Source organism: Theropithecus gelada, chromosome 9, assembly GCF_003255815.1.
Source record: "Theropithecus gelada isolate Dixy chromosome 9, Tgel_1.0, whole genome shotgun sequence".
NCBI lineage: Eukaryota > Metazoa > Chordata > Mammalia > Primates > Cercopithecidae > Theropithecus > Theropithecus gelada.
The window spans coordinates 124044745-124061172 of record NC_037677.1 but is presented as its reverse complement, the minus strand read 5'-3'; the positions used below and the strand labels follow the sequence as shown (position 1 = coordinate 124061172).

The 16428-nt window shown below is 39.8% G+C and overlaps 1 protein-coding gene across 7 annotated transcripts; it reads left to right on the top strand.

Annotated features, from left to right (window-relative positions):
• Positions 1 to 6933: 6933 nt before the first annotated feature.
• On the top strand, positions 6934 to 14811 carry LOC112631384 (calmodulin-like). Of its 7 annotated transcripts, none has more exons than XR_003121120.1 (2): positions 6934 to 7523; positions 14791 to 14811. XR_003121120.1 is itself a non-coding variant. In XM_025396456.1 (1 exon), exon 1 carries the CDS (start codon positions 7004 to 7006, stop codon positions 7451 to 7453), a length of 450 nt encoding a protein of 149 aa, XP_025252241.1. In that variant the 5' UTR covers positions 6934 to 7003; the 3' UTR covers positions 7454 to 8066. The 7 variants fall into 7 exon arrangements, 1 of the variants encoding a protein (XP_025252241.1); XR_003121115.1 differs by lacking the exon at positions 14791 to 14811 and adding an exon at positions 13349 to 13359 and having other exon boundaries at positions 6934 to 7758; XR_003121119.1 differs by lacking the exon at positions 14791 to 14811 and adding an exon at positions 12950 to 12964 and having other exon boundaries at positions 6934 to 7589.
• The last annotated feature ends 1617 nt before the right edge of the window (positions 14812 to 16428 follow it).

The following is a 16428-nucleotide window of genomic DNA, read 5'->3' as shown; positions in this document are numbered from 1 at the left end:
ACTCTAGGGTCATTCTGATTGCCTGAAGCGTGTTCTTTACTAGTTCCTTAGGAAGATCTCACTTGAACAAGATTCCTTGAGTTTTTTACATTGGTAACCATTTATCGGTGCTCTCCATACTTGAAGATAAACTTTATCAGATGTAAAATCCTGACTTATATTTTCATTTCTTAAATATCTTAAATGTGCTACTTCATTTTCTTCTGGCACAAAATGTTCTGAAAAAAATAATCATCTGTTAATAATCTATGTTTATTTTCCTTTTTAATTGTATTTTATTTTTTGGCTGACTAGCCAGAGGACTTTTCCTTTTTTTAAAAAAAATAAGCCTAGTGATTTCACTGGAATAGATCTTCTTATTGCTTGTTCTGTGTTGATATTCTCAGGCAAATAGTGTGCTGCTTTGGCAAGTAGTTTTATATATCTTTCTTTATTTCGAGAACGTTTCCTTGCATTAGAGTTTGTATTATTTATTCTATGTCTTTCCTTTAGTTTTCTTCTTTAGGGACTACTCTTATCTGTTGGATCTTCTTTGTCTATCTTTAATCCCGTTGTGCATTATCTTCAATTTAAAAAAAAAAAACATATATTTTTATTCATTTCTTTTTTAAATTTTTTTATTTTTATTTTTTGAGATGGAGTCTCACTCTGTCGCCCAGGCTAGAGTGCAGTGGCGCGATCTCCACTCACTGCAAGCTCCGCCGCCTCCTGGATTCACACCATTCTCCTGCCTCAGCCTCCCTAGAAGCTGGGACTACAGGCGCCCGCCACGACACCCGGCTAATTTTTTTTTTGTATTTTTAGTAGAGACGGGGTTTCACCGTGTTCGCCAGGATTGTCTCAATCTCCTGACCTCATGATCCGCCCGCCTCGGCCTCCCAAAGTGCTGGGATTACAGGCGTGAGCCACCGCACCTGGCCTCTTTGTTTTATTTTTAATACTGTATTTTTCAACTAGTATATATATATATATTTTTTAAGATGGAGTCTCGCTCTGTTGCCCAGGCTGGAGTGCACTAGTACAATCTTGGCTCACTGCAACCTCTGCCTCCAGGGTTCAAGCGATTCTCCTGCCTCAGCCTCTTGAGTAGCTGGGACTACAGGCATGCACCACCACATCCAGCTAGTTTTTTTGTATTTTTAGCAGGGACAGTGTTTCACCATAGTGGTCAGGCTGGTCTTGAACTCCTGACCTCAAATCATCCACCTACCTCGGCCTCCCAAAGTGCTGGAATTACAGGCATGAGCCACTGTGCCTGGCCTTCATCTACTATTTTTAATAAGACATTATTTGTTTGCTTATTTACTCTTGCATTCCTTCTAGTTTAATCCTAATTTCTAATTACGTTTTAAAGTTTGTATTTCCAATTGTTTCTTGAGTTCTGTTACCTGATTCTGAGTTTTTCTAATTCTGATTTATGTTGTTCTTTTGTGTCATGTGTTGTTTTCTCAATGTCTTAGCACATTTTGAAAGGGTTTGGCTTTTTGGAATGCTTTCGTTGTGGGAATGTTACTCTGTTCCATAATCTAATTTTCCTTAGTGTACCTTGGCCTGGGATTTCATCTTGATAGTAATCTGTTGTCATTCTTTACATGAAATTAGTTTTTCTGAACTTCTAGAAGGTGGCTTGTTCCGATACAGCTTTTCTAACTTCTGCTGTTTGTATATGGTGTACAAATACGACTGCTTACTTTTTGATATTTCATGGCTCTGTTTCCTCCACTTCTACAATTTTATCTCACTTTCCATTTCTATTATCCCTGGGGCTCTTTCCTGCTCAATTTTGATTGCACTTCTAACAGCATATTCTCAATTTAAAGCTCTGTCCTAGAGGTTCCTAAGAGTCAGTTTCAAGATTCATCAGGGCTAGATAGCCTCAGATTCTTCTTAATCCCTGTCTCTTGTCATTGCTCGTTATTGGAACAAGCCAAATCTCTCCACATTTCAACCACTGTTCTCAGATTGTCACACTGTGCTTACCATGAATACCTGCTGACCATCTTGGGGACCCCGTGTTCTCAAGTCTTTCTTCCCCTTTCTCCCATACTGACTCCAAAAGTCTGGCAACCACTGGAGATTGTTTCCCATTTGCTTGCATTTTTGAAATTGCAGGAATACCTTGTTAGCTAGTTTTCCTGTAAATTTTGTCCATGGGTTTTGATTTGCTATGTAGTTGCTCTGTTTTTATGTGGAGATTCTACAAAATTCAAAAACTATGTCCCCTGACAGCTTCTTTGAATTGTATTCTTTTGGGGAAAAAAGGAAATTATAAATTATTTAAAATGCATAAAAATGTAGAGAATAAGATAACAAATATTGTACAATCACCATCCCGCTTAAGAAGTAAAAAAGCATCACAAATATAGTAGAAACCTACCAGGGATCCCTCTTCAATCACTTTCCATAGCACACCATACCAATCCTCACCACTCCGCAGATGCAGCCAGTCATTAATAAACAAGTCGTGGTATATTCACGGAATGGAATATACAGCCATGAGAAGGAATTGCTTAAACCACAGGTATCAACCTAGATAGACTTCAAGAACTCCGTGCTCTTTCCACAGTCAAATGCACATGACTATCTTAATTGAGCAATGTGTAGCTGCTTTTATATCTCATTCACTGAAAGTTCTGTCTGTCTATGTGGGAAGCTGATGACCTTACCAGTGACCAGAAATTTCCACCAGGGAGTCCTTCCAGTGCCAGCTAATTCTTCAGTAGGCATTTTTCCCATTTGAAACACAGACTTTTCTTACACTTCACGGTTTGTAATTTTCACAGGTTAATATGCTTTGCACCAAGAAAAAACATAATTACTTTGCACTAAGCTGTAAGGAGCTGTACCAACTCAAGAACATAATTATTGCTGTGTTGTGAGCACAGTGGAGTTGATTCTTATTTGTAATCCTGAGTTATTATGCTGCAAGTCTGCAAAATTATTTAGACAGAAATAATTATACCCAATGTAGTCAGATTCAGAGAATCACAGATTGCAGTAAATTAGGAAGCCTGATCCTAAATATATATATTATGTTATCTTGTTTTCGCTCTCTCTTTCCCTGAGTCATTTATCCCTTTCCTTGCAAGTTTTTGATTCACTTAACTGCTTGTCTTTGAAGGTTTTTTTTTCTCTTTTCCTAGCATCTTTTAATAAGATGCAAATGATGAGCATACAGGAAGCCAGTCCATCCTCGGCTGCCTGTCTTTTATGAGCGTATGTGATTGTGTAGTTCCTCACCCACGCCCTGGACATCTACCCCCTACTCAGTCAAGCTTAGAGACTCACATAAAAAGTAATTATCAAACAACTTCTAACATGGGCAAGCCCCACTCAGCATAAACCTTTAAGAGTTTGCAGGCCATGTGATGCAATGGCAAGACCACTGGGCTTGGCCTATTCTGAAAACCTGCGTGCTTGTTCCATCACTTGCAGCTGGGCTAACTTGTGCAAATGCTTTTACTTTTCTGAACACAACTTTCTTTGTCTGTAAAATGTAGTTGACAAGATCAGCCCTACCTAATTCAGAGTGCATACTGTGTACTTTGTAAGGTATTGAATATGATTAAGGAAATTGACAAGCAAGACTTTTTTCCGGGATGACCTCAAAAGTCAGCAAAAGGCAACCAAATCGACATGCATTTGAACAGGGTTTTATTTAACTCGATTTTTCTCAATGCTGGCTACTCTAGAATCTTCTAAGAAAGCTCTAAAAGATGAACAATGCCTTGGCTTCACCACAGGGATTCTGACTTAAGTGGTTTGGAAAGAGGGCAAAGTACTGTTTTTTAAAAGCTGCTGCAGGTGGTTGTAATGTGCACTCAAGACCGAGATGCTTTGACTGCTTGGCTCAGCTCTAAGGTGATCTAACATTTTACCTTGCAGTGATTTAATCCTCTTTAAAAGTATTGCTGACCCTGCTGCTGGCTTTGAATAATTATAAATTTGTGCTTCCCAAATACAGCTCTGCTCAGAATCATCCCAAAAGGTATTTCAAAGTGGAGATTTCTACAAAAGCCTAGGTCTGCTGAATCAGAATCTCTGGGAGCAAAGACCAGAAATCTGAGTCTTTTTAATAAGCAGCACAGCTATAAATGATTATCTAAATGCCAGCAGGGCTTGTTTTGCTATTCATGGAGGGATTGTTTATCAAGAAAAAAAAATGAGCTCGGAGCTAGGTTTCTCCTTTGAAAACCAAACAATGTAGATGAAATTGAGTGGGCTATCTGAGTTCATGCTAAGTCATTTTAGATCTCATTTTCTTCCAAGAATCTTTCCTTATTTAATGTGGCTTTATTGAACACCTGAGTACCTACACTGTGCAGACACCTTACAGGTCCTTGCTAGAAAATATCAGTAAATCAGGTATGACCTTTTCCTCATAGGAGCCTGATGGAGAATTAGTGATCAAAGAACACTGGAAATATTCTTGCATTTTTTTTTTTCGTTTGGGGGATTTTCAGAAGAAATAAACACATAAAACATTTTTAATTTCTTGAAAATGCATATTGTTTGGTGCTTCCATATATCTCTAGTTCTGAGCAGTGTGGAGTCACTTTTCTAGCCATGATGAGCTTAAAGCATCCACCTCACTGAATTTCAAAGAAGGCCGCTTCCTGTCATCTAATCTGCACATCCAAAGGCGGAAGTGCATGATTACTGTGTGGGTGCCGTCTACCTCTGCTCTCCTGAGAGTTATGGAGGAAATGTTCTCATCAACACTCCTTTTGCAAATGCTCCAGCTGCACGAAGGGTTGACTTACGTCCATCCTTTCAAGTCATCTTCTAAAGAGCCAAGATCGCAAGGAACGAGGGAAGGAAAATTTTACTTTACAGAAAGTGTTTTAGTAAATGAGAATCTGTAACAAGCTTTTAAATATCAAATCTGATCTTCCCTTGCAATATAACATTGGAAAAACTTGTGGTATTTGCAAAGGGGTTATGAGATTACAGCAAGGCCATTGCTGTCATTCATGAGATGCCCAAGTCCTTTTTAAGAACAAGCTATGTGACCAGGTGTTAAAAGCAGTCCCGTTCACTGCTCTCTCCCAAATTTTGGATTTTAATGAATCTCAGCTATCTAAGACTGAGCTAATGGCCCAAAAGATAATCATTCACTCATTCATTCAACAAATGTGTGTCCTGTATGCCAGCCCTCATTAGAGGCTATAGCAGAGGGTTGCATTCACTCAGCATTCCTGCTTCTGAATGTGTACTGAGGCAGAAGTGTTGGGCCCTGTGCTAGGAGTCTCCATAAGTTAACACGTGAGTTCACCCTCCAAGGGAGACACAGGTGTAAGGCTTATAGTGTGCTTGGGTTTGGCAGACAGAAAAAGGTTAAAATCCTGGTCTAGCCATTTACTCTGTAGCCTTAAGAAAGTGACTGATCACTTTAAAGATCAGTGCCCTCATTTGCAAAATGAATATAATAAAAGTGTCAGGATGTCTTCCTCATAAGGTGCTGTGAGGATTCCACAAGGCTGTGTATGTAATGTGTACAGCACAGCATCAGGCTCAAGGTGAATGTTCCATAAATGTAGCTTCTTCGTTCTGATCTTTTTATAGGAACCCGAAAGCCACAGAGTCTCTGGAGAATGGTCAGTATCCCCAGGCGATCACAGTTCAGGTGACAAATAGGTTTCATCACTCCTGCCACCTCCAGCTGATTGACAGGACATTCCAGGAGAACTGTTCAAAGAAAAAACCATTTTTGAGTATTGTGTCGAGGTTGACATTTGATGTCTCAGAAAAGGAATTGCTTAAAACCTGAGTCTAGTGGACCAGAGAAGTTGTTTCCTGTGGTTTCTTCAGACTTTCTGATTTCCCAAGTAGATTTGGAGCAGAAGTATATGGCAAGCTCTAGAAACTTCAGCCATCTAGGAAAGCATCCTACCTCTTTTTCCTCCCGATTGTCATTCTCCCTTTGTAGGTGCTTGATTTGATGGAGATAATGATAGGCGAATGGAATCAATTATAAGTTTCTCGTGTTGCGATTCCCGTGTGAACAATGAGTTCTCATGTTAGTACAAGAACCACAAGGTAGCAACAGACCCTGTCCCCACTGCCATCTTCTCTGGGAGTGTTTCTTGGTGCATCTGTCAGGCAGGTGATGGCAGCAGGTAGGAAAAGGAGTTCAGCCTTCCAAGGTTTGCCTGTGGTTCTCTCTCTAAGTTGCCATTAACTGAGACCCATGAGGGAGGGCTCAGGGGATGTACCGCTGAGTATTTAGCAGTCCCTCCCAAGTATCCTCATGCCAAGCTTCAGGAAACATAGACTGACCTGTGACCAACATCTCCCTATTTAACTCCTAACTAGTCAGTTACGTCAGCTATGGCAGAGCATTACAAAGTCAGAGGGTCCAAAGTTATGCATTTTAAACACACATTTAAAAATTCAAACGGTACAAAAAGTACTCCATAAAACATGTCTTCTAGCCCAGACTCCAAGTTCTAGAGGAAGCCATTGTTAGCAGTTCGTTTTGTAGACCTCCAATATTGTCTATGGAGATACAAAAACAGGTTCAGAGTATATACATACATGCTTTTTTTTTTTTTTTTTTTTTTTTGAGACAGAATCTCACTCTATTACCCAGGTGGAGTGCACTGGTAAGATCTCAGCTCACTGCAACCTCCACCTCCCAGGCTCAAACAATCTTCCCACCTCAGCCTCTCCAGTAGCTGGGACTATAAGTGCACACCACCATGCCCGGCTAATTTTTGTATTTTTTGTAGAGACAGGGTTTCACCATGTTGCCCAGGTGGGCCTCAAACTCCTGAGTTCAAGCAATCCTCCCGCCTCGGCCTCCCAAAGTGCTGGGATTACAAGCATGAACCACCACCGTGCTCAGCCCATGCTCATCTACTCTTTACACAAATAGTAGCATATCACACATCTCAAACTCTTGACCTTGCTTTAAAAATACTTTGTATTGAATTAGTCCGAGTGGAGCGAGCGAGCTGACTGGTTGTGTGGTCGCGTCTCGGAAACCGGTAGCGCTTGCAGCATGGCTGACCAACTGACCGAAGAGCAGATTGCAGAATTCAAAGAAGCTTTTTCACTATTTGACAAAGATGGTGATGGAACTATAACAACAAAGGAATTGGGAACTGTAAGGAGGTCTCTTGGGCAGAATCCCACAGAAGCAGAGTTACAGGACATGATTAATGAAGTAGATGCTGATGGTAATGGCACAATTGACTTCCCTGAATTTCTGACAATGATGGCAAGAAAAATGAAAGACACAGACAGTGAAGAAGAAATTAGAGAAGCATTCCGTGTGTTTGATAAGGATGGCAATGGCTATATTAGTGCTGCAGAACTTCGCCATGTGATGACAAACCTTGGAGAGAAGTTAACAGATGAAGAAGTTGATGAAATGATCAGGGAAGCAGATATTGATGGTGATGGTCAAGTAAACTATGAAGAGTTTGTACAAATGATGACAGCAAAGTGAAGACCTTGTACAGAATGTGTTAAATTTCTTGTACAAAATTGTTTATTTGCCTTTTCTTTGTAACTTATCTGTAAAAGGTTTCTCCCTACTGTCAAAAAAATATGCATGTATAGTAATTAGGACTTCATTCCTCCATGTTTTCTTCCCTTATCTTACTGTCATTGCCCTGAAACCTTATTTTAGAAAATTGATCAAGTAACATGTTGCATGTGGCTTACTCTGGATATATCTAAGCCCTTCTGCACATCTGAAGTTAGATGGAGTTGGTCAAATGAGGGAACATCTGGGTTATGCCTTTTTTTAAAGTAGTTTTCTTTAGGAACTGTCAGCATGTTGTTGTTGAAGTGTGGAGTTGTAACTCTGCGTGGACTATGGACAGTCAACAATATGTACTTAAAAGTTGCACTATTGCAAAACGGGTGTATTATCCAGGTACTCGTACACTACTTTTTTGTACTGCTGGTCCTGTACCAGAAACATTTTCTTTTATTGTTACTTGCTTTTTAAACTTTGTTTAGCCACTTAAAATCTGCTTATGGCACAATTTGCCTCAAAATCCATTCCAAGTTGTATATTTGTTTTCCAATAAAAAAATTACAATTTAAAAAAAAAATACTTTGTATTGTGAAATATAACACACATACAGAAAAATACATAAAATATAAACTTACAGTCTAAAGAATTATAATAAAACAAACATCCATGTAACCACCACCCATATCAAGAAATAGCATATATTCAGGAGACTGAGGTGGGAAGGTTGCTTGAGCCTAAGAGTTTGAGACTAGCCTGGGCAACATAGCAAGATCCTGTAAAAGAAAGAAAGAAAAAAGAGAGGCAGGGAGGGAGGGTGGCAGGAAGGGAGGTAGGAAGGCAGGCAGGCAAAAAGGAAGACCAGTGTCTCAGAAGCACTCTTCCTAGGAAAGGTAAACATTATTATGATCAATTTTATGATAGTCACTAACTTGCTTTTCTTATGATTTTGTGGCATAAGAATGCATTCCTAACACCATGGTTTAGTTTTTTGGGTTTGTTTTTTGTTTTTTGTTTTTGAGACGGAGTCTCGCTCTGTCACCCAGACTGGAGTGCAGTGGTGCGATCTCGGCTCACTGCAAGCTCCACCTCCTGGGTTCACATCATTCTCCTGCCTCAGCCTCCTGAGTAGCTGGGGCTACAGGTGTGAGCCACCACACCTGGCTATATATATATATATATATTTTTAGTACAGACGGGGTTTCACCGTGTTCACCAGGATGATCTCAATCTCCTGATTTCATGATCCGCCCACCTTGGCCTCCCAAAGTGCTGGGATTACAGGCATGAGTCACCACACCGGGCCCATTGTTTAGTTTTGACAGCTTTTGGACTTCTTGTCTGTGGACAAACACAGTATCTAACATTTTGTATGTGGCTTCATTTTTCCACATGACATCTGTGAGGTTCATTCATGTTACTCTCTACAGTTGCAATGCATTCATCCACGTTGCTGTACATTCCATTGTATGACCATATAAAAGTCATTTATCCCTTCTATTATGATAGGCATTTGGTTGACTTCAGTTCCTGGTATTGTGAATAATGCTGCCACAAATATGCATCTCTGCTGGGCACCTACCCAGGAGTGGAACTGTGGGTTCACTGACAGCACATGATGTAAAGATGTTTCCAAGGTGCCTGCACCAATTTCCCCTCCCACTAGCCATGCACAAGAGGCCTCATTGCCCCCACATTCTCACCAACATTTAATATTGTCTATCTTCTTAATTGTAGCTCCTCTGTTGGTATTAGGGGTTTTAATCTGCATTTCCGTGATTAATAGTGAAGCTGAGTTTTCCACATTTTATGTCATTGGTCATTCCACTTTCCATTCCTGTGAATGGCTTGTTCATGTTTCTTATCTATTATCTGCTGGGTTGTCTGTCTTTTTGTAGTGATTTACAGAGTTTTTAAAAATATTTTGATTATCTCCTCTTCATCAGTTTTATGGGTTGCAAATATCTTTTCCTACTTTTTTCACTTAATAATGTATTATATTGTAAATAGGTTATATCAGGACACATAGAACGGTCTATTTTTTTAAAGGACTCATATGTTGAAGCATTTATGTTTTCTTCTAGTCATTTGCTATTTAAAAAGATAACTTTATTGGAATATAAATTACATACCACACAATTCATCAATTTAAAGTATGTAATTTGATGTCTTCTAGGATATTCACAGGATTGTACAGACAGCCACAACATAATTTTAGAACATTTTTGTTCCCCCACAGTAACTCCATGCTCATCACTACGCAATCCCCCGGCTCCCTTGACTTCCCCTTCGATCCCTAAGCAATTGCTAATCTACTTTCTGTATTTATAGATTTGCCTATTCTAAAAACTTTATATAAATGGAATGAGAAAAATATATGGCCTTTTGTGACTGGTTTATTCCCCTTAACATGTTTTTAAGGGTCATCCATGTTGTAGCATGTACCAGTACTTCATTCCTTTTTATGGTTGATTAATAGTTTATTGTATGGATAACCCACATTGTGTCTATCCATTCATCAAATGAGAGACCTTTGATCCAGCCAATTACTAGTCAAACAGAGCTGCAGGGAACATAGCAGTCTGTGCACATGTGCCATTTTATCTTTAAAATAATAGTATAGCATTGGAATGTCAAATTCAAAGGTTACATGCATTCTGACTTTTAATAATGTGGCCAAATTACCATCTACTAGTTTCCAGAGGAATGTAATATCACGGCAATAATAGCGAGTATAACAGGCTGAACTGTGTCCCTCCAAATTCATGTATTGAAGTCCTAACCCCCCATAGCTCAGAATGGGACTGGATTTGGAGCCAATGTCTTTAAAGAGGTAATTAAGGTACAGTGAGGTCATATGGACGGGCCCTAATCCAACATGGCGGATGCCTTTATAAGAAGAGGCGATTGAGAAGCAGACAACACAGACCAAGGTGTGACCGTGTGAGGACATAGCAAGAAAGCAGCCATCTATAAATCAGAACTGCAAGAAAACATATTTCTGCTGTTTAAGCTACTTGGTCTGTGGCACTTTGTTATGGCAGCCCCAGCAAACTAACACTGGGGGCATCTTCGTCATAACTTAACTGGAATGCTTCTCGTATTTTCCCCACTAACCGGATGCTAGCTTTTGGTTTTACACTGTAGAAAGATTTCCACGATGTCTTAGTTTATTAAGAAGTATTTATAGTGTAAAAATGGGATGTGAACTTTTTCATGTATGTACTTTGCCATCCATGGAGAAGTTCATTTGTTCATTCTTCTTTGATTAATTAATATCTTGCATTATGTTAGTGGATTTGCTATGTCATGTTATCTACAAATTCTTGGGAAAAAACACACTTCATAGTAGTAGATTTCAGTTTTTGTAATAAGTTACTGGAATCTATTGCTAATATTTAATTTCAAATTACTGTATCAATATTTATAAGTGAAATTGCCCTAGTCTTCTGTCATATCTTTGATATGTCATGTTATCCATACATCCTTGGGAAAAACACATTTTATAGTAGATTTCAGTTTGTGTAATAAGTTGCTGGAATCTGTTGCTAATATTTAATTTCAAATTACTGTATCAATATTTTTAAGTGAAATTGCCCTAGTCATCTGTATTGTTTTGTTTTGCTGTGTTTGACAAGTTTTATTTTCCATGTTACTCTGGCTTTAATAAAGAAGTTAGATTATGTGTATTTTGAAGTTTTGACAAAATTTGCCTCTGAGACTTCTTGATAATTCTATTTCTTTCCTGGAAATTCATCGACTTTGATGTTCTGTATCTTTGTTTTCTATTGCTGCTGTAACAAATTATCGCAATTTCACAGCTTAAAACAGAGCCCATTTATGATCACACAGTTCTGTAGACCACATTTCTGGTGGACTCAACTGGGTCGTCTTCTTAGGGTTATGCCAAGCAGAAATCCAGGGGTCAGCCAGGTGGGCACTTGTCTGAAGGCTCTGGGAAATAATCTGCTTAAAACCTCGTTCAGTTCATTGGCAGAGCTCAATCCCTTGTGGCTGTAGGACTGACGGCCCCACGTCCTTGCTGCCTGACAGGGCTCTCTACTCTCTGCTCCTAGAGGCCACCTGCATCCGTTCTTGGGTGGCCCCTTCCATCTCCACACCCACAATGGTGCACTGAGTTCTTGCACTTCAAATCTTTCTGACTTCCTTCTACCACCAGCTGGAGAAGGCGCTCTGCTTTTAAGGGTTAATGTGATTAGATGACCCAAAAGCTCCTATTTTAAGGTCAAATGTGACATACAAGAAGACATCATGGTGGGAATAATATTTCATCATATTTACAAATATTTACATCATATTTACAAATATTTCATCATAAATACAAATTCCAGGGATTAGAGTGGAATATCTTTGGTAGGCGTGGGGGAGTATTTGAATATGTGACCACAGTCTTCTAGGGCTAATGTTGGTAATTTTATGCTTTCCAATTGGAAATCCATTCCATCCAGGTATTTAAGATTTATGCATAGTGTTGATGAGGTATACCTTCATAACAGTTATTTTAATCACCTTGTATTTGCTTTTAATTTTTCACTTCCATTTCTGATTTTTTATATTTATGCGTTGTCCTTTTTTCTTAACTATTCTAGCTAGGGTTTCTCTCCCCCACTGCAAAGAATCATCTCTTAAAGGTAATTGATTAGTTTTCGCCAGGAGCGGTGGCACCCCAGCACTTTGGGAAGCCAAGGTGGGCAGATCACGAGGTCAGGAGATCGAGACCGTCCTGGCCAACATGGTGAAACCCCATCTCTACTGAAAATACAATTTTCAGTAGAAATTATCTGGGCATGGTGTCACCTGCCTGTAATCCCAGCTACTCGAGAAGCTGAGGTTGGAGAATAGCTTGAACCAGGGAGCTGGAGGTTGCAGTGAGCCGAGATTGCGCCACTGTACTGCAGCCTGGCAACAGAGCGCGATTCCGTCTCAAAAAAAAAAAAAAAAAAAAAGTTAATTGATTAGTTTTCTGTTTCTATATTTCCAGTACATTAATTCCCCCTTTTAACTTTATTATTTCATCTTGCTTTCATTTGTCTTCATTATTGTTTGCTTTTATGCTGCATTATTTAAATGATACATTTATTTTCAGCTATTCTTATTTGGTAACAGGTATTTAAAGCTATAAAACTTTTCTTTATCCTTTAGCTACTTTTGTAGTTTGGGTACATAATTCTTTACTTATTATAATTTTCTAGATAAGTTTGGTTATCTCCTTTTCAACGTGTGTTTAAAAGAGTTTTTCAGATTTCCAGGTGATAAGAAATGTTCGATTATTAATGGATAGTTTTATTTCATTTTGATTAGAATATACATTCTGTATAATTTCTACTTTTTTGGAATTTTAGTTATATTGCACTTTAATTCCTTTAGGAGTTGCCTATAATTTTAACATACTTAAACCTTTTCTTCATTTATCATCTTTACTTGATTTATTATCTTTGAAAGCATCAGTTGTCTCCTCCCACCTCCTCTGCACTCTTGACCTCCCAATATTTATACTTAAGTTGATTCTACATTTCAAGGTTTACAGTATTTTTTCTGTTCTGTATACATAATTATCATATTTAAATAGATTGAATGCTCACCGCCAATCCTTTCACCCCAACTTTTTCATTTTGCTGGATGTTTTCAATCATGTAATGGTATAAATAAGGGATCGAGTATGCCCTGTGCTCTTGTCTTGCTAAATAAGTGACTTGATTTTTATTCCCCTTTGTCTGATATTTATACAATTTACGTCTTGTCTTTACAGCTCAAACTCTCTCTCTCTCTCAAGTTTTCACTCTGTACTAGTTTTTCTTGTTGCTCTTCCCGAGTTCATATTCAGTCATTCGCTGCTCACAGGAAAGTTTTCTTCTGCTGTATCCTTGAACATGTTTTCAGTTCCATGTGGCCTTTTCTCTTCTCCAAGAACACCAGATTTGTGCAGTTTGCGGTTCCTTTGTCTGTCTTCCAGGTATAACATTTCTCTATAATCCTTCACACTCTGCTTTTTTCTATCTTATGTCCTCGAGTTTCTTTTTCATGTCCCTGACTGCAATTTTAACAATGTCAGTCTCCTTTTTACTGGTTCTAATTTGGCATTCATATCTGTAAATGACTTGCTTTTTCTCTTTCATTTTGTTCCCAAGCTCTTCACCACCTTCTGTTGTCTTATCATCTACCTTTGAGTTTTTTTTTTTTTTTTTTTTTTTTTTTTTTTGAGACGGAGTCTCGCTCTGTCGCCCAGGCTGGAGTGCAGTGGCCGGATCTCAGCTCACTGCAAGCTCCGCCCCACGGGTTCACGCCCTTCTCCTGCCTCAGCCCCGAGTGGCTGGGATTACAGGCGCCCGCCACCTCGCCCGGCTAGTTTTTTTGTATTTTTTAGTAGAGACGGGGTTTCACCGTGTTAGCCAGGATGGTCTCGATCTCCTGACCTCGTGATCCGCCCGTCTCGGCCTCCCAAAGTGCTGGGATTACAGGCTTGAGCCACCGCGCCCGGCCACCTTTGAGTTTTTATAGCTCACTTATGTGTGCCTGTTTCAATGTGACCGCACCGTCTTTTATTTATTTGCTATCACAGAGAAGTGTCTGTTTACTAGTACGTGTTGTTTCAGGGCATAATTCTTTCATTTGTGTATTTCGGTCCTACATTTGATTTTTATCAAATGTTCTTTTGCAGTTTTACTTCTGAGACCCATACAGATTCCTTTTTGGTGCTTCTCATCTTTGAATAAGTGTTTTCAAGCCAGGCATTTGCCCAGGTACAGCACAGGGGGTGTGCCAGGACAGTGAGTTTGGATGAGGACTGAAGAATATTGATTGTCCTATTGCTGGGCAATCTACCCTAGAGAGGCATCTCTGCTTTGAGCAAGCAGGGGCTTGCCTGGCTCACAGAGGAGCCCCGTATGTAAAGGCCCTTCTGGCACAAACTTAATGTTTTTATCTTTTCTGCTGCCTGAGATCAAGAGTTGCAGACCTGATCACCACCAGCTGTCTTTCTTTCACTCTGACACTCATACAAGAAGCATCTTGCAAAGACACTGTGTCTTCTTGGGTCCTCATTCAGCCCTGTGTCAACTGAAACTCTGCAATATCACCACATGATCAAGGATGTTCCACCAGAACCCATCACTCCAAGCAAGGTATTTCCGGCTTGGCCACTTGATATCACAGAGCTCAGCTTACTGCTTAATATCTGCAGAGTCCACACCCTTTCTTGGCCTCTACACTGCATTCTCCTGCTGCTGAATTCGGGAGCACACAGGTGTGTATCCCCCCCAAGTAATGTTTACATCCTGGCAAAGGGAAAGGTCTCTCTCTGGAAAGCTATTCATTTTACGATAAACCAAGACAACATGTCCCAGAACGTTGTTTTGAAGCCCAGAATTAACAGGTGAAGCTCTAAGTGCAGACACATAAAGTGGAACCTGGATGTTCGCCAATGTTTGCCACTGATGAGAAATTGAGTAGGAGAATTAGCATTTTATGTTCTTCCTGAGTTGCTACCTCTTTTACTTTCTGTGAGCCAGGAAAATTGGGCCATACCATCTAATAAAAACTCTGCCATCTGCATGTCTGCCCGTGCAGTTACTTTGAAACAGAAGAACCGTGATAGGAAAGCTCAGCTGTGATGAGAATATGTTTGATTTCAATCTCCCCAATGTTAATTGGGGAACTTTCCTGACACAGAGCATAATGAAGGTGGAAATGACGAATATGGTAAATGATTACATGTCAGAGGCATTTTCAGGAATGCTTAATGTCTAGATTTGTTTCCAACTAATGACCAAGATGGTATTAGGAAATTAACAAGAGCTAGACACCGGGGTCAGGCTACTCACTGTGATGAAGCTGATGTAGTGTGGAAATCACAAAATAGCTATTGGCAAGAATTTGAAAGAGTGACTCCAGCAGGCATGAAGGATGCCGGCGAAACACACGTAAGTCAGGGAGTTCAGATTCTGCGAGCCACTTTCACAGACAGAAATAGAACAAACAGGGAAGCAGTGGCTTCTCCAGGAGGCCGTGATTTGTTTACCCAAATAGCAAAACGAACGCTGTCATATGAAAATTAAGGGCTGGTTATGGAAAAGATCGTGCAGGAAATCAAATAAATTGGAGCAACAAAAAATGGCCACCTTCACTGTGAAATAGTATTGGGTTTCTGAAGTCAGAGGAAAACCACTTCCATTTTGGAATGTGATGGAGATAGATTGGACCACTGATTCTGCTCCTTCGCCGTCTGTGATGGGATTCCGTGCCTCTGCACCCCTGCCAGGTTACTCTGCAGCCCCTCCCCTGCCAGCAGACTGTTCTTCTCCAGTTAGGTTGGCCTTGGCCGTGTGACTTGCCTTGCTCAATGGAAGGTTGTGAATGGGACCTGAGCGGAGGCCTTACCGGCACAGTACACTTGAATCAGGCCCTTGTACTCTTGCCTCTTGCTATGAGAAAGCTATGCCCCGAGTAACAGGGGTCAAAGAAGCAACATGTGAATAGGACAGGTGCCAAACCCTCAGCCACAGTGCCAATCTGCCACTGACAGAGCTGCCCACCCATGCCTCAGTTCAAATGAAACTAAATAAACTAAATAAAACTCAAGTCTCTGACACCAAGTCTAAGGTGATTTGCCTTTTTCAATGGTTTTCTTTTCATAAAAATTCAAAATCCCAATTTTACAAAAATTTAGGAGTTGTGAGTTCTATCTGTATTCTCAGCACATTTAAAAAATTTTAGATTCAGAGGCTACATGCACTGATTTGTTACCTGGATATATTTCATAACAGTGAGGTTCGAGCTTCTAGTGCACCTGCCACATGAATGGCGAACATTGTACCCAGCAGGTAACTTTTTCTAACCCTCAGGCCCCTCCCATCCTCCTTCCTTTTGAAGTCCCCAGTGTCACTTTTTAAAATTGAGGTAAAATACACATAACTTAAAATTTA

Coding starts and splice junctions, on each gene's coding strand:
- LOC112631384 (XM_025396456.1), top strand. CDS start 7,004: ATGGCTGACCAACTGACCGAAGAGCAGATTGCAGAATTCAAAGAAGCT.